Source organism: Cupressus sempervirens, chromosome 9 (genome assembly GCF_028749045.1).
Source record: "Cupressus sempervirens isolate cs-2001-9-10 chromosome 9, ASM2874904v1, whole genome shotgun sequence".
Taxonomy (NCBI): Eukaryota; Viridiplantae; Streptophyta; class Pinopsida; order Cupressales; family Cupressaceae; genus Cupressus; species Cupressus sempervirens.
This window is the reverse complement of record NC_143126.1, coordinates 218,810,282-218,836,261: the sequence shown is the minus strand read 5'-3', so window position 1 is coordinate 218,836,261 and position 25,980 is coordinate 218,810,282. Positions and strand designations below refer to the sequence as shown.

The 25,980-nt window shown below is 35.5% G+C and overlaps 1 protein-coding gene across 4 annotated transcripts in view; it reads left to right on the top strand.

Annotated features, from left to right (window-relative positions):
- Nucleotides 1-24,449, top strand: part of LOC149538295 (uncharacterized) — a 33,031-nt gene extending 8,582 nt beyond the window's left edge. Inside the window, exons 3-11 of one of the 4 annotated variants that reach the window (XM_089799670.1) lie at nt 17,452-17,567; nt 18,486-18,726; nt 18,877-19,227; nt 19,349-19,429; nt 19,612-20,370; nt 20,549-21,009; nt 21,194-21,303; nt 21,598-21,705; nt 22,597-24,449. In XM_089799670.1, the coding sequence (XP_089655796.1) occupies nt 17,452-17,567; nt 18,486-18,726; nt 18,877-19,227; nt 19,349-19,429; nt 19,612-20,370; nt 20,549-21,009; nt 21,194-21,303; nt 21,598-21,705; nt 22,597-24,296 (3,927 nt within the window). In that variant the 3' untranslated portion in view covers nt 24,297-24,449. The remainder of the gene's footprint in view (nt 1-17,451; nt 17,568-18,485; nt 18,727-18,876; nt 19,228-19,348; nt 19,430-19,611; nt 20,371-20,548; nt 21,010-21,193; nt 21,304-21,597; nt 21,706-22,596) is intronic. The other 3 variants (XM_089799673.1, XM_089799671.1, XM_089799672.1) reach the window with 3 other exon arrangements.
- The last annotated feature ends 1,531 nt before the right edge of the window (nt 24,450-25,980 follow it).

Below are 25,980 nucleotides of genomic sequence, written 5' to 3'. Positions count from 1 at the left end.
TTCTTGCACTGTTTACATATTGCCAATATAAAGAAGTTGAATGGATACTTTTGGCAGTTCTGAAAGTCCCTTAATAATGACCTAGACCCTCAGCTTGGTGGTATTTCTCCTGCAATAATTTCTTGACTGATGACAATAGCAAAATGAGTTCCATCTCAACGTTATGCAATAGAGGTCAAACATGCTCCATATACTCCTGGGCCATCAACAAAGTTTCTAACTTATTCCCTTTGGATATTGATTCTCAACTTGCCATCAAGAGGAAACCATTCTCCATTTTGATGTTACAATCAATGGAACCCAAGATGCCCATTCTCCATTTTGATGTTTGGCCTCCACAACATGCAGTTAGAATTTCCAAACCTTAAGAATTAGCCTGGTATCTATGTTGCATTGACACTTACTAGTTCCTAAGTAGACAATCACTGTTGCTTTTATTCTTGAAGCAAAACAACTAGCAAATTAATATTCAAGACAGTTTTTTAAGGGGACTATCAAAGTCGCTTTGATTCTTTGGTCAAAAAGGGAAGATATTGGTATGTTGGCTACACCTTGGCAAGTATCCTGCCAATTAGTCCAACAAATCAGTGACCAAGTTTTGCTTCTTTGTTAAGGTGGAGGCTGATGAACTCCATTATTTGTGTCTTCTTTTCTTGTTTCCACAATGGGTTAAGAGATCTGTTGCCTGCTCTGAAGGTGGAAACCAAGAAAAAGAGGGGTTGTTAGGGTCTTTTCAAGTTGACGAAGCTTTTGCATCTTGAAGGCAGGACGCTTCATTTGCCTGTTTTAATTCCTCTGATCCCTTTGAGGGGTTGCAAACTTTTCTTAAAAAGAGAAGGAAGTTTTGCATTTATCACAAGTGCACAATATGTTCCACCAGAGAATGTATTGCTTTTCTGCCAATGAGGCAAAGATCCTTTATGTTTAAGCAGAACTTGTATATTGAAAATTTGTGGATTCATGAAACCATTTGAATTCTTTCATTCTTATGGGCAATTATTATCCTGGCAATAATAGAGGAAGTCTCTTTCATAGAAGTCGATGGACTGTATTTAGTTACCATCTGATGGGTGAAAGTAGAGATAATTCATGCCTTTCTTCTCAAGTGTTTTGTAACATTTGCCATTGATACATATCTAAATGTTGCTGCTTCATTCAATCACATCAATTGGTAATTTGAGCACTTTATTGATACGATTAGTTGGCTGTCTTGGATGGCATCCACAAGACCCACACAATTCCTAGGGATGATAGCATAAATAAACTTCATTCTTTTCCCAGTCGTTTTCTCTATAAACCATCCATTTTGCATATATTATCAACTATGAAGTATTTGAGAATGTTATATAGTTATCTCCTTTTTAGGTTCGTTTAATGTTTTGAAGAGTTGGGACTTATTATTTTAGGTAAATCCAAGATTCAATTGATCTGGTGCACATATCTGATTTACCTAATTGATCTCCTTACCATATACTTTAGGATAAACTTAAGATCAAGTTTTCACACAAAGAGAGACAGATGGAATCCAACACTTCTGTGCTCAAGTGTTAATTCAGGAGCATTCATTGAGGTATCATGGAGTCCTGTGAAGTGCATAGAAGATGTCTTTCAAGACAAATTTTGGGATCCACATGAGACCAGAAATTGTGAAGTAGTGATTAGTCCCGGATCAAGCAAGGTGGCAGTTTGAGTTTAAAATAAGGGATTTGATGCATTTAAAAAAAATATGCATCAATTTTTAAGGCATTTAAATTTCCAAAAAGTGATGTTTGTGGTTTTTTAATGGTTGTCAAAAAACTTTTTTTATGGCTTTAAAACCTGCAGTTGGTCAATCTTGCTCATTTTTACAGTTTTGTTTTTGACAATGACTTTTTCAATTTAAAGGTTGTTCACCCAAACTCCACCCTAACCTCTGTTTACCCATCACCCATTCTTAGCTTCCACCTTTATCACAACATGTATTGCACTGAGGATAGAAAAGTTAAAACTATGCAATTGTGATCATTGACTGCTGTTTTTAATATTTGTTGTATTATTGTTTGATGCAGTCTATAATTCTAGCATCTCTTCACGAGTCAAGACCATTCAGTTTGCAGAATCATTTTTTAAACATAAGTTTTTTGTATTGTTTCATGGCACTAAAGTGCAGTATGAGCTTCATTCTATTCAGAATATTCATATTGATAACTTGATTTACTATTACTGTGGAGAAAAAGTTATACTCAACAATTTTTTTAAATCTTTATTTATGGTTTATTTTGATTTGTTCCTTTTATCTTTTACATATGTTGCTTTGGTTTGTTTTGATGTATTCTTTTAATCTTTCACATATGTTGCTTTGTTATATTTCATAGTATTTTCGGTACAGCTGCCCAGCTGCCCCTTACCTTTTCATTTTATAGGATTTTGAGGGTACTTGGAGTTGTTGCCTTGCTTTTTCTCATTCCTTTACTTTGTCCTTCCTCCAAAAGGGGATATAATAGATCAGACATTAAATAGTTTTTAAGTATGGTATTTCATGGACAAGATAGTGTCAAGATACTGTATTTGTGGACAAGTTAATGATGTAATACAATATTCATAATAAGATTAGCATGTTAAATCTTGGAAATTGCTTCTGAGTAGTTGGCAAGATTTCTATAGAATAAGCACGCATATTATGTTGTATAGGTTCAGGCATTACTTTTTAGCTATGTTCCACACTTTTTTTTGTCAGGGGGATGATAGGGTATGATAAAATGCATTTCTGGGATGGCTGGGAGAAGATGCTATTTCTAGTAATTGGTAGTTGACAACAATTGAATAATAGGAAAAATTTAAAAATGTAAAAAATGTCTTTAAACAATATTGGAAATTGAATTATTTATTCGATAAGACATTCACCGTACACATTATATAGGTAATTATTTCAACATTAGAATATGATTGACAATTCACATGAGTAATCATAGAAATCAACAACATATCAACATCTAATCATTCACATTTTCATTATAATATACACATACGATGAAATGAAAAGGTTGAAAGGATGCAACTGCAAAAGGACAAATTTAGACAACTAGATATGTTTTCGCTATGTCTCTTTCCAATTTTCCTCTAAATTAAAATTGGAGTTCAAATAGATGACACCACTAATATGATAGATTGTCTTGTGTAGTTGTACTCTAGCCAACCCCTATTGTGCCATCTCCTTATCAATACTTGTGGTATCCTTGAGATCAACATCCTATTGTCAAATAAGGGTTTTTTGATTTTCAAGACTATTGATCCTAAATTTACAAGGCACAATGCAATTCTTTCTCTGAGTAAAAAAATTGACAACTTGAGAAAGTAAGTGATTGACAAGCATCCTCGCCGTGCCACGTCCACCATTCAAGATGGTCACCATGAGTTAATGTAACCCTATTTAACTATGCTTCTGCGTTGGTAAAATGTTGCACTTTGAAGATTAATGAAGGCAAGCCCTTGCATTCGAAGTGAAGTTTCCTTACTGTTATATATCTGTTGAAGGGCCATCCTCAACTCTTCTTGCCCCATTTCATCATTAGGAGGCACTGTTCTTGGCCTTAGTACATATCATATGGAATTTAGATGTTATTATTGTCAACACTTTGTCACAATGGGCTTCATTAAATTCTAAATTAAGACCCTTAATAAATTGTAATTGTGTTGTACCTATGTCAAAATATGTAAAAACATTGTCTACTTTTGAAGCAACAATGAGAAAAGTACATAAATTACAATTATGTTATATTTTATATTGATTTACATGGCATTTTTCTTGATGCTTCTGGGTTTCTTTGAGTTTTTTTTTTTCAATTATTGCAATTTGAGCTTAAGATTGAAATTGGGTGAGTCCCAAAAGTAAGAGAGTATGGACACAATTTTAGGCCATTTTGGATCTACAATTTCAACCCTTCTAATAAATATAAATATGGGTTTTCTATCCATTTAATATTAATATTAAATATTTGGTTTTAATTATATATAATTAATATTATGTAAATAAATAATATAGTACAAATTATTCTAAATGATACAATGTTAAAAATTTAAACTATAAAGAATAAACCATAAAATTATATTTTATTGATTAAGATTTGAACATTGAATTAAAAATGGGGATTTTGGAAACTTTCTAGTGATTTGAGTTTTTAAATGTCCCAAAGAAGTGGTGATAGAACACACTCTTTCCTACTTGCATCCTTGTTTGAGTGTTTAATTGTGCCTTGGGTTGTCTACAAATTGCAGAGATATTCAGCCTTATGTACTCCACTTCTTAGTTTGATTGGGATTGCCATGCTTTGTTGTTTGGATGGTAAAAATATTAAAAGATAGAACAAAAAACTTATTCAATGTCTACGGTTTTCATTTATTACCATAAAAAGTGTGAGGAAAAAAAATATTATAACAATTTGAATCATGTCAAAACAGTTACAGAATTGCCATGCCATTGATGAAATTGTGTAGTCTAGGCAAAAAGACTTTGTACTATGTTTTGACTTCCCAAATATCAAACCACACTCGAATCCATATGTATCTCAAGAATTGCTTGATTTTGGGAGATACCCTACTTAAAATTGACAAGTTTAATGGACAATTTGGTAACTAAGAGTAGCATATATATGGAAAAGATTGCAACCTTTCATGTGAGGATGAAGGCTATTGATATCTAGTACCATTTTGTTTGTGGCTTGGTTGATAATGGGAGGGTGTTGTTGGAGAAAGTTGACAATTTGTAGAATGTTGTAGATGTATTGTTAAAGACATTGAGTACAAAAACCTTTAAATTTGCTATGTGTTTGTGGGCCTCTTGGCCCTAACAATTAGTTAATAGTGTTGGAAATCCCTTGGTTGTTGTGAAGTGCTTGACAAGTGGCAAAATGCTAGGAGAAGTGTCTCAACATTATCAACCTTTTTGATAATATTGAGAATATATAAAATGCAGTTCTTAGACAATGAAAAGGAAGCATTTGATTATTGGGCTCGTTTTTGGTTGAAATAAATATTTTTCATTGTCTGATTTGGTTTCCATGCTAAGAGTATAAATCTCTTTGAGCTCGATTTACAAAAAAAATTGGTCCCATTTTTATCCCAGATGAAACTTTTGGAAGTTGGATCATCCACAATGAATATGTCAAACTGTTTGATATATGAAAGAGCTGTGAGTAGAAGTTATGCTTGTCGACAAACTCATAATGTGTTTTACACATGTTTTGAGGGATCTTTGAATGAAGATAATGGAGCCAAAATGGAACACCTAAGTCAAAGACATATACTATTATCAATTTGTAGAGTCATCTTAGGGTTTGGGTGTTGGGTTTCTAACTAGGCATTTGTGGTTTACTTGTCAAAGATCTCATGAAACATAACATTCACAATATTTGATTGAAGCACCCGAAAAGTGACAATGATCTTATTGAGAAAAGTTTCCAGGGTAGAGGTGTTGATTAAGGAGTAGTCATTTCAGATCATGGGGATGATCTCACCACATCAAAGAAAAGAGGCATGGATATCAAGGTAAACTTTAAGAAACCACCCTCAACAAAAAGATAGAAAATATTCATGAATCTTTTATTATTTTGAAAAATAAAATTATTTCTATTGGGGAATCTCTCAATTTTTTTAATTTTAAATATTATTTATGTTGGTGATTATTTTGGAATCATAATTTTTGTGTAGAAAATACTGACAAATCTCAATAATAAGAGGAAGTTCATTATTCAAAATGGAATATTACAAATCAAACTTGAGCATTTTTTTATCTCATGGAATATTATGATGATCATCAGATTATAATTTAAATCAACAGTGAAAACTAAATATCAATGATATATCCCTAAAGAAACTAATAATTATGATAATTATTGGTGAATTAATTTTAATTTCCCCAAAAATGTATAATATTTAGGTGAATAAAGTCTAATCATGTATTGAATACTTTGGCGAATCTTTGAATTTAATTTTTTAATAAAATAAATTATAGAGCAATATAAAATATTTTAGAACTAAATTTAATAAAAATGTGGCAATATAGGTGGCATTAAATCTTAAATTATTAGCCAAAAAATTTCTAAAATTAGCCAATTGGCTAATATTAGCCACAAAAAATTACCTTGGTGGATATGCTTGAGGTGCTTGCTTAAATCTCAAAGAAGTGTTTGTTAATGGAGATTTTGGAGGAAGACTAGTTGGAGAAGTCTTAATAGTGGCAAGCATAACCTTAGTAGAAGGATCACTACTAGAGACAATCAAATTAGTGATTTGGATTAGCTCCAATCCATTGAGCAAAATAAAGTTAGTTGTGACCTTTTCACACATCACCCCATTGCAAATGAGGACCCCCTTCATATTTGCCCACTTGGTCATTTGCTTTTGAGTTCTTGGCAAATTGTTGTAATTTCTCAAAGTTCCAACTGTGTAGATATGCATTGATGATCTATGCTAATCTTGGAATCAAGTTTCATTTGCCTTCAGTATTTTTGGCTTGCAATTTTGAGAGAAGTTTTATGATTAAGTGGGTAAAGGAATTCGATTGAGTGTGGAAAAGGAAATAAATCTTCTTAAAGGCCTACCTGTGAATTTTCAAGTGCTTTAAAGCTTACTTTTTTTAGCAATGTCTATATTTAGTAAGTTTTTTTGTCTCCATTTGGCCTAATTTTTAGTTTGGCTGAACTTACCATTTTAATAGTTCATAGTTTTAGTACTTTTTTTGGCAATCCATTAGCATTGACTACGAATAAAACAAACAATATCTAGGTTCAAGTCAGTTGAAATGTAAGGCCAAATGAGGAAGTTTTGCTTAGGCACGATGACAATCCAAAATCCTTTATTTGCCTTCCAAATGTGCCCAAGAGAGGGCATTCACCATGACAAAGGATTCCTCCTTAATTCCAAAATCCTCCTCCACCCAAAAACTTTGCCAAGGAGAAGGAATTCACCGTGACTAGGGATTTTCTTATCAATCTCAAATTTCTTGTCTAATTTGGTGAAAATTTCATGATCGCCTATAGAATGTGTCCAAAATGGAAATGGCATTAAATGACCAAAATTTGACAAAGTGTGGAGAAAATATCTTCACCTAAGATGTGCGCTCATGGGTGTAATTTTGGTAGGTGTAAGGAATCCTCGTCCAAGGTTTAGATGCGCTAATGGGCACAAATCTACCAAGTCCAAGGAATTTCCTCCATGTCATGAAATTCTTCTCTAGTCTTTAGATGCGGTAAAGGTTGAGATGGTATGAAACATTGAAATTTGGTTGTGTTGGAGAAAATCCTTCTCAATGTCTAAAATGCACCCAGTAATGAAGGATCACTACTAGAGACAATCAAATTAGTGATTTGGATTAGCTCCAATTCATTGAGCAGAAGGAAGTCTGTTATGACCTTTTCACACATCACCCCACTGCAAATAAGGACCACCTTCATTTTTATCCACTTGGTCATTTGCGTATGAGTTCTTGGCAAATTGTTGTAATTTCTCAAACTTCCAACTGTTTAGATATGCATCGCTGATCTATGCTAAGCTTGGAATCAGGTGTCATTTGCCTTTAATGTTTCTGGCCTGCAAAATTTGAGAGAAAGATTTTTGTGATCAAGGGAGTAAAGGAACTTGATTGAGTGCGGGAAAGGAAAGAAATCTTGTTAAAGGGCTACCTGTGAAGTTTCAAGTGCTTTGAAGCTTACTATTTTTAGCAATGTTTGTTTTTAGTAATTTTTTCTCTGTCTCTATTTGGCCTGGTTTTGAGTTTGGATGAACTTACAATTTTAATAGTTTCTAGTTTTATTAAATTTTTTGGCAATTGGTTAGCATTGGCTATGACAAAAACAAACAATATAGTTGAAATATAAGGCTAAATGAGGAAGTTTTGCTTAGGCACAATGACAATCCAAAATCTTTTAGTGCCTTCCAAGAAAGGGAATTCACCATGACAAAGGATGCCTCCTTAATTCCAAAATCCTCCTCCACTCGAAAACCTTGCCAAGTATGACCAAGGATTTTCATATTAATCTCAAATTTGCTCTACATTTCTCACATGCACTTGAGGTGGCAAGACATTCAAAATTTCTAGAAGGCAAGGAAAATTTCTTGACCCCCTATAGAATGTGTCCAAAATGGAAATGGCATGAAATGACAAAATTTGACTAAGTGTGGAGAAAATATCTTCACCCAAGATGTGTGCTCATGGGTGTAATTCTGCTAGGTGTAAGGAATCCTCGTCGAAGGTTTAGATGCACTCATGTGCACAAATCCACCAAGTCCAAGGAATTTTCTCCATGTCATGAAATCCTCCTCCATATCTTTAGATGCGCCAAAGTTTGAGATGGTATGAAATCTTGAAATTTAGTTGTGTGGAGAAAATCCTTCTCTATTTCTAAAATGCACCCAAGAATGAAATAGTAAAGAGCTAGCCTTGGATGCACAAATTAATATTTGTTAAAAAATAAAAAGAGATGTGACTCATGGATTCCAAAGAACATAAATATTTTAGAAACTTGTGGGGTCTATTGAAGACACAAGTCAGATTGCCTCCCAAGAATGGAAACTCGAAAGATTTTTCGGGAAGTATTAAATGAGTGGCGAAAATTACTCAAGTGCCAACTTTGCAGTAAAGGGGGTGATTTCTCTATACAATGGAGTAAGAATTTCGGGTGATTTCTCTATACAATGGAGTAAGAATTTCATTTCTCACATTATAGGTTGAAGAATACAAGTCAAGAGCATGTGTGTTTGGAAGGAAAGGTAAATTTGGAGTAAGGTCAGAAACCAGGTATTTCGTTTGGAAGGAAAAGTAAATTTGGAGTAAGGCTAAAAGTTTGGTATTTCGTTTCTTTCGAGGTTTTTAGATCATTCCAAGGATTTCAGATTTGAGCTTAAAGGATTTCTCCTAGAGTCACAATTTGTGTAAAATTGGAAAGAAGTTGGCGACACCAACTTAGGAACTCTCAATTTGGACGAATTCAAAAGAGTCATATTTGGTTATGAAGAACATCCTTTGTCATTTATAGCTAAGAAGATGACCTAAAGTGGAATTATGGTAGCAACTTGTTTCCATCCTACTATACAATGCCCAAATTTGATCATTGAATATGCAAGATATTGTCATTTTGAGAAAAAGATCAATTTTGGCAATTGATGGTAAGGTATTAGCATATGTCCTCTTGAAAGTTATTGTTGAAGCATTCAAGATTTTCAACTTATCATTCTATGGTATACATAAAGTAGAGGGCATTAAGGATCTATGAGTTTTGGGTAGATGGATGTGCATAAGTCATCCCTTGCAAGTGGTTGTAGAAGGGTTAAACCTCATCGTTCCAAGATGCCCAAACAACTTGTCAAATGAACTTAAAGCATTAATATAACCCTGTGATTTTGTTGAGCCGAAACATGGGATGCCTACCATCATTCATCTTTGAGTTGTGGATGTCTTATTTCACCAAAAAAGTGACAAATGGAGTGAAGGTTGTAGATCGGTCAAGATTAATTTGTGATAACCTAGATGAGTAATTGAGGAATTTGGAACATTCCTATCTTTTTATACGAGCTCTTACATTGTGTACATGTTAGCAAGAATGACCATTCATGAAGGCTTGAGGTGCAAGGGACCCATAGGATGTGCTCGAGGACAATTCAGGGTATATAAAGGATATCCTTAGGTGCACTTGTATAATACTGCCAATTTCTTGAGAGCCTATGATGCCTTCACCATGCATATTGTTAGATCACACGAGGTTGTCACAATCAACAATGAAATTGATAGAAAGGTATGTCTCATGGTTTGTCTATTTCCCAAGATTTGTCTCCATTCAACTTCAGTGATTCTTTTCCTATCCATATAGGCTTTCGAGATATCCAATTGATAAGATGGTGTTACAAGAAATGACTAGGCATTTAACAACTTATGATAAAATCCAAAAGAAGAAGAAGAGGAAGAATGGACTATAATTCCCAATCATCATGGGAAATTCCAATGAAGTGTGCTCATTACTATCAATAGTTGAAAGGTCAACAAAAGAATTACAATTTTACCAACTTTCATTTCATATAGAAAGGTTGGTTTTTGACCCCTAATATAGAATAAGAATGGTGGCTAACAAAAAAGCATAGGCATATGATGCAACTTGAGGACTATAGGGCTAATGTTAAAGATGATTATTAGATCAGGAAGAGAATGTGTTCTAGAATACTACTCAAGATGATCAAAACATGTGAAATCCATCCAATGCTAGATCAAGTAGAAGAGGACTTGAATGTAGTTCAACTTGATTTCGGGAAGAAGAATAAGCTCCTTTAACCGCCTAATTGGTTTGGACCTACAATAAAGAATCTTGATGCATTAGGCTAGTCACAAAACTCACAAGATGGCTGGTTGAGCATCATATTTGTAAATTAAAAACAATGAATGTTTACTTGACTTGTGACCTGATGGAGGTTCAAGAATCACATGATGGTAAGACTAAGGAATCATTAGAGGTTGGAACTAAGGAGAGAGTTGATAAGAAAAGATAGAATGTGGAAAAGGGAAGAGTACAATCCAAAATATGCAATCAGAGGAAAGGAAAGATGTTCCAAGTGAAAGGTCTCCATAGATTAGACAAAGGATAGAGGTAACACAATTATCACCTAGCAATTTCTCAACTGTATAAGAAGTTGATCTCTTTACTAGGAAATTGAGAGTTATAGGAAGAGAGTCAAATGATTCCAAAAGCACTAGATAGACAAAGTGTCTAAGCTTCTAGAAAGTTTTCCCAGTAGAGGAATAAAGAGCAAGAATGTCCTTTAGAAACACATCTTAATATCCATGAATGCTTTGATACAATGTTAGTTGAAGATTTGGGAGATCTATAGAATTCCAAGAGGAAACGATGCAAGAGTTGAAGTAGGCAAAAGTGCATGATCAAGAGTTCGCTGCTTTAGAATGGTTAAGGTAGAGATTGAGGAAGGATCCGACGAAAGAAATTGATCTTACATTGGCATCACAAGAATTTTTGAACCGAATAAACAAGCTAGTAGAGAAAAGTAAGGCAAAGAGAATCACCTAAATCACCAAGGATGAGTCAAGATCTAGAGTTCTACATGCAGTAGAACTGATGATTCACAAGGCCAAAGTTTTCAATTACTCTAGATTGACATTATGTAATGACAATTGACCTGGGACATGCAACCAAGGCACATGTGATGTGAGAATTTGACGATTCCACTGAGGTATTCAAAGAACAAATGAAGAAGATGGAAAAAAATATAGAAGATTGAAAAGAGAGAATAAAGCTTTGTTTGGATATCCACAACACCTATCCCATCCTATTACGCAAGAAGATGAAACATTTGTCCCCCCTATAGTTCTTCCAAAGAAATCAATTGATGACCTTGAAGAAATGAGGAAAATCATCGAAGGCACTAAAAAGTAGGCGAAGAATATTTGTGATGTTGCACATAAGTTCACTGTGGAACTAGTTGAGATGTATGAAAGAACTTTGACTATCCTTGGTAGGATACAGTGCCTAGTTAGGCGTGGAATGATACACGTATTTATTAGGATGACACCATTCCACACTTGGAGGCATTTTTTGAAATTCCCATGCAAACATTGATGGATGACAAAGTGATAAGAGAAAATGAGGCAAATGACTCTCCCCAGTAGTAATGAGTAGTGGTTAAAGGGAATGAATTATTTGATAAAGAACTTCTAGGAAGGAATCCTCAATGCAATTGAAGCATTGTTTACAAAGAGGTTGGCTAATGACAAGATGACAGCAAATAGTTTGGAGAACAAATTGGAGGAGTTATTTGGCATGGATTCTTTCTTAGAAGATGATATGGATTCCATATTTGCAAACATAATGCACATGGTTTAGAAATCAACATCATAATGGAAAAAGACCTTCAACATGTGTAAAAAGGACAACCATTATGGAGTACAAACACAGAACTGTGCTAAGTGTCTTTGTGGACAATTTAGGAATAGTAGTATCTAGATTCACCACATTTAAAGAAGGGAATAAAGAATAGGCTATTTTGGGCAAAGAGTTATTAAATGCCTAGTGGGCATCCTGTTCTCTTGTTGGTCCACTTGGTCCCACTTCTTAATACCTCAAAATCTCTAAATAGTCGAACCCTACTTGGGGGTTGTATGGCAAAATCACAGCCTTTGATTTTAATCTAATTTTGGCCATTCATTGTCACTTTGAGGCCTATGAAAGGGGCTCACCCCCCTCATTTGTAATAAAAGAGAACTTTGAGAAATTGTTGCTATAAACTACTAGAATAAAAAGTTGCTCATTGTAGTTTTGGTGGTTTCTTGCATCATTTTGTGAGTTTGTATGGTTTCTTGTTCCTTAAGTAGATTAGATTTGCTTTCAAGTTATTAGATGAATGAGATTGATAATATCCTTTTATAGTGAAATAATTTGCTCGTTCCTTTTATATATAGATGATTTATATGTGTAGTATAAGGTTGGTCTAAGCTTTTTATGTGGATGCCTAACTTCAATCTTTGAATGTGCATCATTTTTCTTCATGATGTGAAAAATTCTCAACACAATGTTTGAAGATTGCACCTCCTTTGTTTAGTTGATTTGACAAAGCAAAGTGTGGTGGATTTCACTTGAACAATCATTGTTTATCAAGATATTAGGTTTTCAATATAATCTCGTAACCCTTATCCTCTTTACTTTTAGCATATTTTGTTGTACTTTTCACTCCCAAATCATGAGAATATTTCTCGAGTTTAAAATTTTTTGAGTCTTCTTGAAGAATCACGTAAGTCCCCCTTGGATTACTAGCATACATCAAGCCAAACAAACTCGTATCTAACATAAAGTCGCATGGCCCTACTATGGACCTCTCAGAGTTGCCTCTATGATCTTTGCAACCTTAGCATATGAGGGGGTCTCTAATCAAGAGAGGATGGAGTGTCCTTTGGCACTTCATATTGTGTGCCGGTGTGGTCATAATCACCCATCAAGAAGGTACCCTTTCACTCTTTTGCATGGGCATTTTTTAGCCAAAAGCTTCTTGAAAGCACAACCACCATAATTTTATTGGAAAGATCACCAAGAGAGACAACCTCAGTCAAATTAGTGATTTCGATCAGCTCCAACAAATTGGGCACATGAAGGTCCCTTTTCACTTGTTTGTGTGGGCCCATTTCAGCCAAAATATTGTAGGTGAAGACTGATTGGTAATATCATTACATGGTCAAGACTTTGCTAGTAAAACCTGACTCCAATCCATTGAACAGAGGAAGGTCCTTCTTTACTTGTTTGTGTGGACTTATTTTAGCCAGATGCTATACGTGAAGCATGATTGGCGAACATCATTTCACAGTCAAGGCTTTGCTAGCAAAAGTTAACATTGCTTTAGGGAGACTGCTTGATATTTCCATCAATAACTGAGCATAGATGGTCAAGGTTTAAAATTGTTTCAGGGGCAATACTAATAGGTCTATGTAGGGCATGGCCAATAGTTGAAACATTGCTAGGATGTTAGGGGAAAAAGTGGAGGAGGGGGTTAGACAGATGCACCCAAACAAGGGTAAGAGCAAAGGAAGTTAAAGAAGGGAAAAAATCATGGCTTTTAGTAGGGTACGAGGTACTATCGGTACAGCTAGTGTGGCTCAAAGCTGCAAAGACATGGATAGGGTTAGAAGCTTGAAGGGTTAATAATAAATATAATTGACCGCTAATGAATTTTTACATTGCAACATAATTTGTGACCTGAATCACCTAGTTATTATGTTGTATCGTGTTTATAATAGAAGCTTGAAGGGTTAATAATAAATATAATTGACCACTAATGAATTTTTATATTGCAACATAATTCATGACTTGAATCACTTTTTTTTTTATGTTGTATCGTGTTTATGATAATAAACTGCAGCTGTTAATTATATAAAATGTTTAATAACTATTACCAGGATTCAATTCCACAATTAATCTGCACAATCACTGTCGTTCCAAGGAATACATTGACTTTTTGGGGATAATTTTAATTGTGTTTTTGTCTCCTTTTATTTTTATTGTGGTGGGCTCATCCAATGGCAGCCTATTAATCTCATCTACCATCTATTTCTTATCTGCCTTATTAGTTAGGGGGCACTCTCATTAATAAAACAGTTGAACTGTTTTAAAATGGAATAAAAATGAAGTTCAGACATTCTTTTTCACTTTAAGGATAAGCATAATAAATGCTGAAACTGTTTTTACAATTTAAAAAATATATAAACAAATTAAGCTTACATAAGGACTTTCTTGTCTTAAGCATAGCCATCTAATAACATAAGCATATTACAATGATATGATAATAATGAAAAAAAGTTGCCTGGCCCAGTTGAGCTTCAGACTCGAATTTCGTGGTATATAGTAATGTTTTAGCTCAAATAACATAACAAGATACACCATTATATTAATGTTATAGTTCAAAAGTAATAATGTCAAGTGTCAACAATCAGCCATCATCAAATTTAAATTTCATTTGGTTCATCAAAAATATCAGCCTCCATATTCTGTGGTAAATTAGAATAACCATAACTAGTGCCACCAGCAGTGGCATTGGTACTGGCACTTGCATTGGCAAGGTTTTTAGCACTCTCAGTTTCATGATCACAAGGTGGCTCATATTTGTCATCAACTCCTAGTGAGCAAGGTGGGAAACTGAAGCATCCACTCAACATGCACTAGCTCAATATTCCACTGCTTTGTACCCCCTTGTTTATAGGAAGTTTCTTTGTTTGTGAAGAGCCATAAGTTATAAATGTGCGAAGGAAAATTCCCCCACCTGTTTGGGTTGTATCTATTGGGCTTTAGTGAGTGGATGGAATATGTTCTCCAATTCCTCTTAGATGAATTTGAACTAGCTACAGGTCTATAGGTCTGTAACTGGAGAGATATTTAATTTCCAATAAATGTGTTTACCAGATTATATATACTCTTTCCAATACTCACGACTTCTATTATATCTGGTGTTACAGTTTGTTCCTGATTGTCAAATGCAGAACTCTCACAACCTCGTGGTTCACAACCTCTTTCTTATACTCTTCATCCGATTTACATTTGCAGTTATGCTCTGATGTCATGTTGTTTTTCTGAGGATGGATTGCAGATGTAATAGCACTGCCTGTTTATGGTATGTTTTTTCCAACTGCAGCCACCTCTTATATTTACAAGAGTGAGAAAATAGAACGGACATATCTGTTCATTAACATAATTAAAATCTTATATATATATATATGATATAATTTATCCGAGTAAAGTTACAAAACATCAACACAAGATATGAATGCATTTCATCATATCAATTACATAGATAGAAGAACAATCCACCTCGTATATTTATAAGAGTGAGAAAATAGAAGGGACATATCTGTTCATTAACATAATTAAAATCTTATATATATATATATATATATATATATATATATATGATGTAATTTATCCGAGTAAAGTTACAAAACATCAACACAAGATATGAATGCATTTCATCATATCAATTACATAGATAGAAGAACAATTGGATTTCACCCAGTGTAACCCAGAGACTTGCACCCCCCTTCGAAACCTTGAAGTACCCATCCCCGAGACGTTCCCGCATTGGGTACTTGAGTACCCAAGCACCCCCACCTCCGCCATTCCGCAACCATGCTGCTGCTGGGATGTGTACTTGAATTTCTATTTGAATTTTGATTTTTGAATGTTACTATTGGGTATGTAATATGTTACTATGTTGAATGTCAATGGTTCTAATTCATGTTGCAATTTTTCTATGTTCAAGTATTTTAATTTGTTATGTTCTAGTGAACTACCGAAACATCATTTCATAACTAGCATTTCAAGTTCTATATGTATACCATACAACATCCCTCTCTGGCCTGTTCTCCCCCTGCCGCCGTCCCTTGGCTGTCCCCCTACAGTTCGAAAATGAGGCTCATTTTCGCCACATCCCGGGGACTCAACTCAACGTCCCGCCATCCTGAAGTACCCCCGTACTGGTGTAACACTGATTTCACCATTACATGAAGAGATTACAAACTTGACATACAAAAAATTAGCAATAACAACTTGTGAATCCATTCAAGACGCATGACTAAATGTATTCTTCATTATCATTTTGAAAATGTACAAGTTAAAAAACCCTTGTATACATGGTGTAAACCCAAAAGCCTGTTTGGAAATTTTTCCTTATTTTCCTTTTTGCAAAAAGTCTCTCCACTTTACTTTACAAATAGATAACTATCTAGTAACTACCTTATCCAAGTTGGTGATTAACCTTTTTGTGCCCAGTGTAATTAACTTTACACATTTTGTGCAAAGAGACTGAACTTCTTAACTTTGACTACAAGTGACAAAAGTCACGATTTACACAATTACAACTTTAACCCTTTAAACCTTCAGGAAAAAGAACAAGAGAAATGTCAGACAATTGATCATTAATGCGGACACGTAGGCTTCCAATTCTGAATCATCTATACACCAACAATTTGGCCCTCAAAGTAGTTTTCAGTCTTCATAGGTTTTAATATGGAACAATAAATATCTGTCCTGACATTCAAATTTAACAATTGGATTTTGAATTAGAATTTTCATGGTTTTTTTGTTTATTATATGCATGTTATGTGTTATGTGAACTTAATTTTTGTTTTAGGGCAAAATGTGTATATTTTTATGTTTTTCTATGAGTGTGCCCAAGGGTTACCCAATCCTAGCTATGTTTTTATGTTTTTTTTGATCCACCAGTGTTTGTAGACCTGAATCTGAACTGGCAAATTAGTATTATACTTGTGCTTGGATTCGGTGTGCCAATGGAAGTGTCTATAGTGTGATCAGCGAATCAAGATAAACTTAGGTTTTGTCATACCATGAACTTCTTCCTGAACTTAGGAAGGTCTGGATGAGTCCATTTAAGCGAGCATGGAGTAGTTCTCTGCGGTAGTACAGTATTTAGTTTTTCTTGGATAACTTGTGGGTCTGTATGTTGAATGTAAAAGGCTAGGCCTGTTGTTTGGTTTTGTATGCGATTTCCCATGAATGGCTAGTAGTTTTGTCAATTCTGTCAGATCCTTGTTCCGTTGCATTCAGGTGAAAGGGAAAATTTAGCAGTCCACCTCCATTTGGAGGTGTGTGCTAAATTGAAGGAAACACCATTATGCTTCCACCTGATGCAAAGTGCATCAAAATCCTTCTCTAATTATTACTTATGCCTGGTGATACTTCATGGTTCTTGAATTCTTAGTCCATGATTTGTGAACTTTAACATATGATGTGCTTGTCTTCCATTTATCAGCTTCAATCAGTTATCATGTTTAAGGTCTTTGTAATTGATAGAGTGTGAGATACTAAGCTTTTTAGTGTATGTATATTTAAATATTCGATTCATAACCTAGAAGTAATTGGAATGTCTGTACTTTGCTGATGCCCAGTTTGGTCTGTCTAATTACTTGCTATGTGTCTGCAGAATGCTGTTCAAATGGAAGTGGTTAATAAAGAGGGAGAAGTCAACCGAGTAGAAAATAAAAATGATTCTGAAATTGCTGGATTGGAGCAGCTCTTGAAAAATAAAACACTCTCAAGGTCAGCAATTATCTTTTTTACATGGCGACTGTTTAAGCTTGTTTTATTCTAGTTGATTTTCATAAGATTCATTCTTTTCTCTTTCCTTATCATCCTTATATGCCATATCATTTCTTTTCACTTTTTTGTATTTCTTCTTGCCAACTTTTATCAATGTGGTTATAATGAAAGGGAGGTAAGTCACTTTAATACAACCTCTGTGTCATTTGTATGTTGGAATGAATTTTAATCTAAAATGCAAAATAAACATTCTATCTATGTTATTCTTTTGTTGTCTACACTAATGTCATAGTGATTCACAGTGTTGCATTCCATGAAAAGTAACATTACATTGTAGGATGGATTTCTGGACCCAACTGCATAATAACTTGTTTCCAATGTTTTGAGCTTCATTAATATACTCATCATTAGCTAAGAAGTTATTGTCATTGATGTTACATTAGATTAGTTGTATCGATTCAGAAAATGTCGTATTGTTTGCAAGTCTTAATGAATGATGTGTGAATACAATTCTGTGAAATTTGAATGAAATGAAATATATTCTCTTAAACATCCACCTTCAACTTGCAAAGCTATTCAACATGCTTTCATTGTAAGCATGTTCTTGCAAACTTTAATCATAATTTGGAGAACCTTGAGCAAAGTCAAGCCCTCAACTAGATTATCGGTATATTTTCTAGGTGTGCAAAGATTAAGATGTCTATTTGAATCCTAAAATGCCCTCTTCCAACAAGCCCCATAAAAAATAAAATCTTGAATGCCGTAAGAGGGAGGTTGATAAACCACTTTAGGCTTTTCGAGCATAACAAAATCTTGAGTCATTCTTATATTTCTTATGTTAACAACTAGGCTTTTGTTATGTTCCATGAATCCTTTTGCATAAGATTATTGACAGTGATCTGGTTTTGTAATGCTCAGGGAGGAGTTCAATCATTTAATAGGTGTATTACAGTCACGTGTTGTGGATAACTTTCCTGGCATCGAAAACCATGAAGAAAAAACTAGAGAAGTTAATGGTAGAATTGAACCAAACAATGTACAAATTGCAGAGACTCAGAGATGGCGAGATGAGAGGAAGAAGGCAAGCGAGGAAAAGGATAACCCTTCTTGGGGCAATGGCTTGTTTCCTGATGTGTTGTCTCCCTCTGCTACTGGAAATGTAAGTTGACACATTTTGCTTGTCTTCTCTTTAATTTAGTTCAGTGTGTATTTCATTTCTTCCAAGTCACATTCAAGAACGATAAATCATCTTATGGATAGTACATACTTATCCATTTTCATATTTTGGATTTAATGGCACATGTGGCAGGTTTTTGATGATGCTGGCTCAACTCCAGCGGATATAGCTAAAGCTTTTATGGGTGTGAGGTCGCACAGGGCACCAACATCCACTTTACGTTTGCAGCGTAGACCTTTTGGAGACGAGAGTACACCAAATCGATTATTTCGAGATGCACACACACAAGATAGATCCAATGCTTATCAACTTGTACCAAGAACAACAGAAAATGATCTGTTTGGGAATGGCCAGGTTGCCGACAGGTTGAAGACCCCATCCAATAGGCTTAATAGCCTCCAGTATCCAAGGTCTCAAAACAGAGTTCATGGCCGGAATTATACCCCATATGCCAGAAATTTTCGTCAGCAGGCTCATTCTGAGGTATCCTATGGTGTTCTGTAGCACATCCAATTCACGTTTTTGAAATCGATAGGTATTGCATCTAATTTGTTTTGTTCTGCAACTTTTTCAGTTCCATGACTCTTTTTGGTTGTGTTTGCAGCATATAGGTGATGAGACTCCAATTAGTATCCCAGCATCACAGTGGACACCAATACAGTCTCCACTTACAGGTGGACGACAGGTAATTTGAAGTTTGTGTGAGAGCAATTGAATGAATTATTTGATATATCTTTCAACTCATTGTTTGTAATTTTTTCAAATACAATTTGATAGACTTCTTTGTTTCAATTATCAATAATCTTGCTTTGATCTTGGTTTCTATGATAAACTGTTGGTTATTATACAACATGATTTGGCATCCAGATGTTGAAGAAGAGTACTGGGTCTGTTTTAGATGATGGTATGACATCTGGAGGTCCAATAAGGAGAATCCGGCAAAAGACTACCTTTTACACCCCTTTGAGGAATTCGGATCCATCAAGTTCAACCAGTAATCAGTTAAATCCTTTCTCATTACATGCATATGATTTTGGACAAAAAACAGTGGCTGCAGCTGCTACAAAGCCCATGGAAACAGAGAAACATAAATTTCTGTCAGCATTTCCATTACAAGAGGAGGGAACAAAAGCTTTGACTTCAAACCTTGGGTATGTGCCACAACAATCTAGTGAGACAGCTCGAAAAATTTTGGAACATTTGGAGCGGATGGTGCCCTCACCTAAAGAAAAGTCTGTGGAAACACAGCTGGCAATTGCAAGGTCCAAGCCTCCTACCCAGCTGAATGTTAGCATGCGTAATGAGCATGTGAGAAGAAGCACCGAGACTGTAGACAAGATAGCCTTTTTGGATAGGCACGAACAACACACCTTTTCTCTTCAGGGAAATAATCAATCACATGGTCAATTAGCTTCTAATTCTGATAAAATATTTGAAGGTAATGGCAAATCTTTCTTGTCAAAATCTTTGGAAGCTTCTGCGGAAGCACATGAATTCCATGACACTGGAGATGTAGCTCTCCAGCTTGTTGATTTGAGTTCATCAAAGGTGGAAATGAATTCGCAAGCTCTTCATAGCCCCCCTGTCCCAGAAAAAGAAAATGGTTTTCGAATGAGTGCACTTGAGGTATGTTGTCTTGGGATTGGTTACATTAACGCTATAATGTATGCATTTGGTATGCTTTGCATGTTTCATATTTGTAACGTTTTATTGTAGTATATGCTTTCTAGGTGAGTGGGAGCTTTCTGAAGTGTAACTAATATTTTGAACTTTGGCTGATCTTGTTTGAACCTCGATGCCACAGGAGTCTGATGAAGAGGGCAATGTAAGCAAAAATGATGCTGTTTTGGTTAGCTCTCAGACTGGAAATGGCACATTTATATCTCATGGAAATAGTCCTGAGGTTACAACTTTGAAAGGGGATAAAGCAACACCATCTATAAATTCCTCAAAAGCTATTGCTTCTCCATATGCAATTTCTGCCATGGTTGAGCCATCTACAAAATTTTCAGGGTTTACCTGTCCTGTTTCTTCAGCTGCTACTAATTTCCCAGAACCACCGACCCCATCGGTAAGACCATCACTTTTGTTTAAAGGTACTACACAGCCTGTGACAGACAATATTGCTCCGACTTACAATTTTGGTTCAACAAGCACTAGCAAAGGGCCTGTTTTCTCATTCTCAACAAGCGTGTGTACTGACATAGATACTTCCAAGCCAGAATTTGATTTCAAATTTGAAAGCAAGCCTGAAGAAGCTTTCAGGTTTGTCTCTACTTTGCTTGCGATCTTTAATTTTCTTATTATTCTTTATTGCTATTTTGGCTGCTGATATTATTGATGCTTGGTCCTCAATGATCTAACTGTGAAATTAGTTTTTGTGTGCTAAAAACATAATTCTTTTGTCCTACGTGGTAGAACATTCCTCACAATTTCAGATTTGTTGCAGCAGTACTGCTGTAGCTGCAGCTGTGTCCACTTTGCCCAATCAAACTTCATTGGGATCATCAGAACCTTTGGCTTCAGTCTCTAAAGTTGCGTCGGACTCAGTATTCTCAGGCATGTAAAAATGTTCATTTTTTCTGAATCTAGATCTGTGGGAATGTAAAATTTAAGGCATTGGGCTCTTGCCTATTCATTAAGTTGAAACATAGATTAAATTTCATGTGCGTGACTCTAAACAAGCAACCTTCACATAAGTTGAATTTTGGGTATACAATTACTAACATTCTGAGAAAAATCCTAACTGCTTTAGGCTACTTAAGAGATGAAACTTGCTCTAATAGCTCTTTTTATATATTTAGGAATTATAATTTATTTATTTTCTCTAATTGCTTCTTGTTCATTTGGCAGGAAATTTGTCATCTGTTTCAAGTACAAGTAGCAACTTGTCTACTTCTACTATTGCAATAGCTGCCTCGGTTGTCAAAGTATCTAGTGGACCTGTTTATAAGACTGACGGTAATAGTTCAGTGACATTTTTTCCCTCCTGGAACAAGCTCATCTGTAACGTTTGGTAGTACAAGACCTATATTAAATCAAGTCTGTTGATCCTAAATTTAGGCAGCATTATGCAATTACTCTTTGTAGCAGAAGGATTTGGCAACTTGAGCAAGGATGTGACTTGCAGCCATCCCCGATTCAACTACTTGCCATGTTATCCACCATCGGATATGGTTAACATTAACATTTATTAATGTAGCCCTACCCAACTTTGCCCTTGTTTTGCTAAAATGTTGGATTTTCAAGATTGAAAAGGGCAAGCCTTTGCATTCAAAATAAAGTTGCCTGATTGCTATTCATTTTTCAATGGGCCTTATTGAGCCATCCTTGTGCTACATCATTAGGGACACTCTTATTGGCCTTAGCACATACCATTGGGGATTTGAGATGTTTTTAGTGTTCCATGCCTTTGTCACAGTGGGCATAAATCTTAAGATGCTCCTTGATAGAACCTCAAATTAGGTTTCTTAATGAATTGCAGTTGTGATGTACATCCACTCAAATATGTAAAAACGTTGTCTAGTATTAAGAGCAGCAGGAAGCAACTCAAATAACAAATGTGTTGTAGTGACTTATGCAGCAAATTTTCTGATAATTTTGGTTGGAATTGGATTTGTTTGCTGTTATTGCAATTTGGGCATAAGATGGGAATTGGGGTAGTCCAGAAGTAGGACAATATGGATACAATTTCAAGGCCATTTTGGGCTTACAATATCAATCCGTGGATGCTTTGATATGGAATATTGTGCTCATCATTTACCGGATAATTTCACATGTTAGTCGTTTTTATGTATTCAAAGAATTGTACATTATTTATTTGTCACTAATTGCTGCTTGTTTGTTTGGCAGAAGACTTGTCATCTGTACCAAGTTCAAGTAGCAACTTCTCTACAGCAACTTTCAGAATGCCTGCCTCAGGCATCAAAGCATTTGATGGAGCTTTTATTAAAACTGATGGTAACAGTTCATCGACATTTTTGCCTCCTGGAACAAGCTCTTCTGTAACATTTGGCAGTACGAGCCCTCCATTATTTGGATCATCTGGGGTCACTTCGGTATCAAGTGGTTCAATCAGCCCATTTGGCTCGACTGCATCAAGTTTTTCTAGCTCTGGCAGTTTGTCTTCTGTTGGCGTCAGTACCAATCCATTTGGCGTAAACACACCTGCTCCATTGTTTTCTTCCAGCACTGCAGCAAGTGAAACTGCCACTACAACCACATTTGGTGCCCCACGCAACCCTTCATTAGGGTCAACCGGCACTTCTTTTGGTGGGAGCAGTGTTCCTTCATTTGGTTTAAGTAGTACTCCTCAGTTTGGTTCCAATGCATCTGTTTCATTTGGATTGAGCACCACTTCGCAGTCCAACACGTCTTCTGTTTTTGGATTGAGTACCACTTCACAGTTTGGCTCCAATTCATCTTCTTTATTTGGATCAAATAGCAGTGCTCAGTTTGTTTTGAACACCTCGTCTTCACCAGTCTCAAGTATGATTTTTGATGAAAATACTACATCTCGTTTTGCCACAGGTTCTAGTCCTTCATTTGGTTCTGCTAGTGCTCCAATATTTAATTCTGGAAGTACATTCGGATCAGGCAGCTTATCATTTGGTGTAAACACTACTTCATTTTCTTCTTCCAGTGCTACAGCTTTGGGTGCAAGCAGTGCCTCCTTTAGTTCCGACAGCACTTCACCTTTTGGTGGAAGCATTGTTTCCTTTGGCTCCAATAGCCTTCCAGCATCTGGTGGAAGCAGTGCTTCCTTCAGCTCTGCCAGCACTTCACATTTTGGTGGTAGCTTTTCTTCATTTGGTTCTAGTAGCCTTTCAGCATCTGGTGGAAGCATTGCTTCGTTTGGTTCTAGTAGCCTTCCAGCATCTGGTGGTAGCGGTTCTCTATTTGGCTCTGCTAGCACTCCAATGTTTGGTTCAAATAGCAATCCACCTTTTGGCGGGGCACAGTTTTTTGGGGCTTCCAGTGCAGCTTCCTCGTCACAATCATCGGGAACCTTATTTGGATCTGGGTTTGGTAGTACTCCAGCTATGGGCTCCATAGGATTTTCTTTTGGAGGATCTGTTGCTGCAAGCAGTGGCTCATTTCCTGTTGGAGCCTCGAGTGGTACCACACTTGGTACATTTACATTTGGTTCCAAGGACACAACAACATTGGCTCCACAATCAATATTCGGGTTGACAAATTCAAATCCTACTTTTGGTACACCCACAGCAACACCACCCACCGATCAGATGGAAGACAGTATGGCAGAGGATCTTACACAAGCGCCTGCTCCACCTGTCTTTGGTGGACAGTCAGCTTCATCAACCCCAGGGTTTACATTTTCTTCTCAACAAAGTGTGCCGCCAAATTTTATGTTCAATTCCCAACCAAGTCCACAAGTAGCTAATCCTTTTGCAGCTGGTGGTCAAGGCACATTTACTCCACCAGCAGGGGCGCTTGAGTATTCTGGCGGAAGTTTCTCTCTTGGAGCGACGGGTGAAAAACCTGGTCGTAAGTTTGTAAAGGTAAAACGAGATAGAGGAAGAAAAAAGTAGATTCAAGCATCTTTTGGAGATAAACAGCTGCTAGATATAATGTATTACTTGTGCTTTCTTGGCATGTTCAGGTCTTGAGGGTTAAAAGATGGACATAATGGTCTAGTATTAACTGACAAATTTTAAAAGAAATCGGCAAAATTTCTCACTAAATTAGTTGTAATCAAATTACAATTGCCATGCTTATTGTGTTTTAGGATCTGAAAAAAAGCCATAATTATTTAATCCCCTTTTCACGTTTTATGAAAATTAGTAAGGACTTGAGATGGTAGTTGTGCACATGGCAATAATGATCGACATTTATTAGTTGGTGAGAATGATGAGATCTGAGAACAAAAAGAATTGCATACATGGATTGTACACCTATATTATTTTGACAACCTATGGTATACAGACCATAGTATAAACAAACAAGTGATCTGCTAAGGCTTACTCATACGGTGATGATGAGAATGAGAACTTTTAATGTCATTTACTCTGGATGACTGCAGTTTTCGCCTACTACCAGCAGGCAATGTATTGGATTCATAGCATGCCTAATCCTTTTCTGGACTATTATGCAGATCTGTCTTGGGTTCTTTGCTAGCTGCCGTTTCCTACTTGCAGATCAGATTTTGGTCCACTTATCAGATCATTGTCCTATCTAGAGTTACACGTAGGTTCTACAATGGTTGCATTTTGTTTATACCCCTGCATTATAAAAATTAGAATATTCTTCGCGGTATTCTTTATTTTTTTATTTCATCTATCATGTCTCGGTATCTTCTGATTGGGTTGTTAAATGACTAACAGTAGTGGGGTTAAAATGTGATGATTGTATCGTGAGGGGTTTATGTTGTGTTATAAGATGCTTATAGTAATCCCTAAGACTGTCAAATGTTATTTCAGCTATACTTGAAGTGTAAGATGTAAGTTGCTTATATTCTTACTTCATGATTACATTTCTACTTGGATTGTTTCTCCTCTTTGGCTGTGGCGATTTATGTCAAGTGAATATCTATTTTTATCCAATATAATATGTTTTTCTGTTTATGTAATAAAAAAACACGATTTGCCAAATAAGTGTATTTTTTCTTTTCATATTTTGATACGATTTTGGCAAATTCTAAAATTGTTTTTGGTACATCATAGGCCTAACTTAAACCCTGACCTGATGTTCCTTTCAATTAAATGTTGATTAGCTGGAAAAAAATATTGATTTTCTGGCTTACAGAATTATCCCGAGTGAAGGCCACAACTTGGCAAGTTGTCTATAATCTAAGTTGCTGATTCAGAAGCGGGTTTGAAAATGGATGCCAGATTCAAATGTCGAATGTTTTTGTTTCTTTTGGATGCAAATGCGGAAGGAAGCACACATGATTTTGTCTATATATGATATATATATGAAAATAAGTGTAACAAATATACAAAAAAAAATCACTTGCTAGTATGATACTTAATCATTGATCAAGATTTAAGATATTTCATCTGTGATAGTTCAACGTAAATTAATAAACTTCATAGACAAAAATGTTCAAATCAAAATTCAGAAATATGTTCAAAGTTATCACCAAGGTCTCATTTAAGATTTTATCAAAATCAAAACTTAGTCTATGGTTGAAGATTCAATCAACAAATCAAATTCTGAATCATAAGGTTTTGCAAGAAAATCCACATGCTCATCGTCTGCTTCGGATGTTGCAAA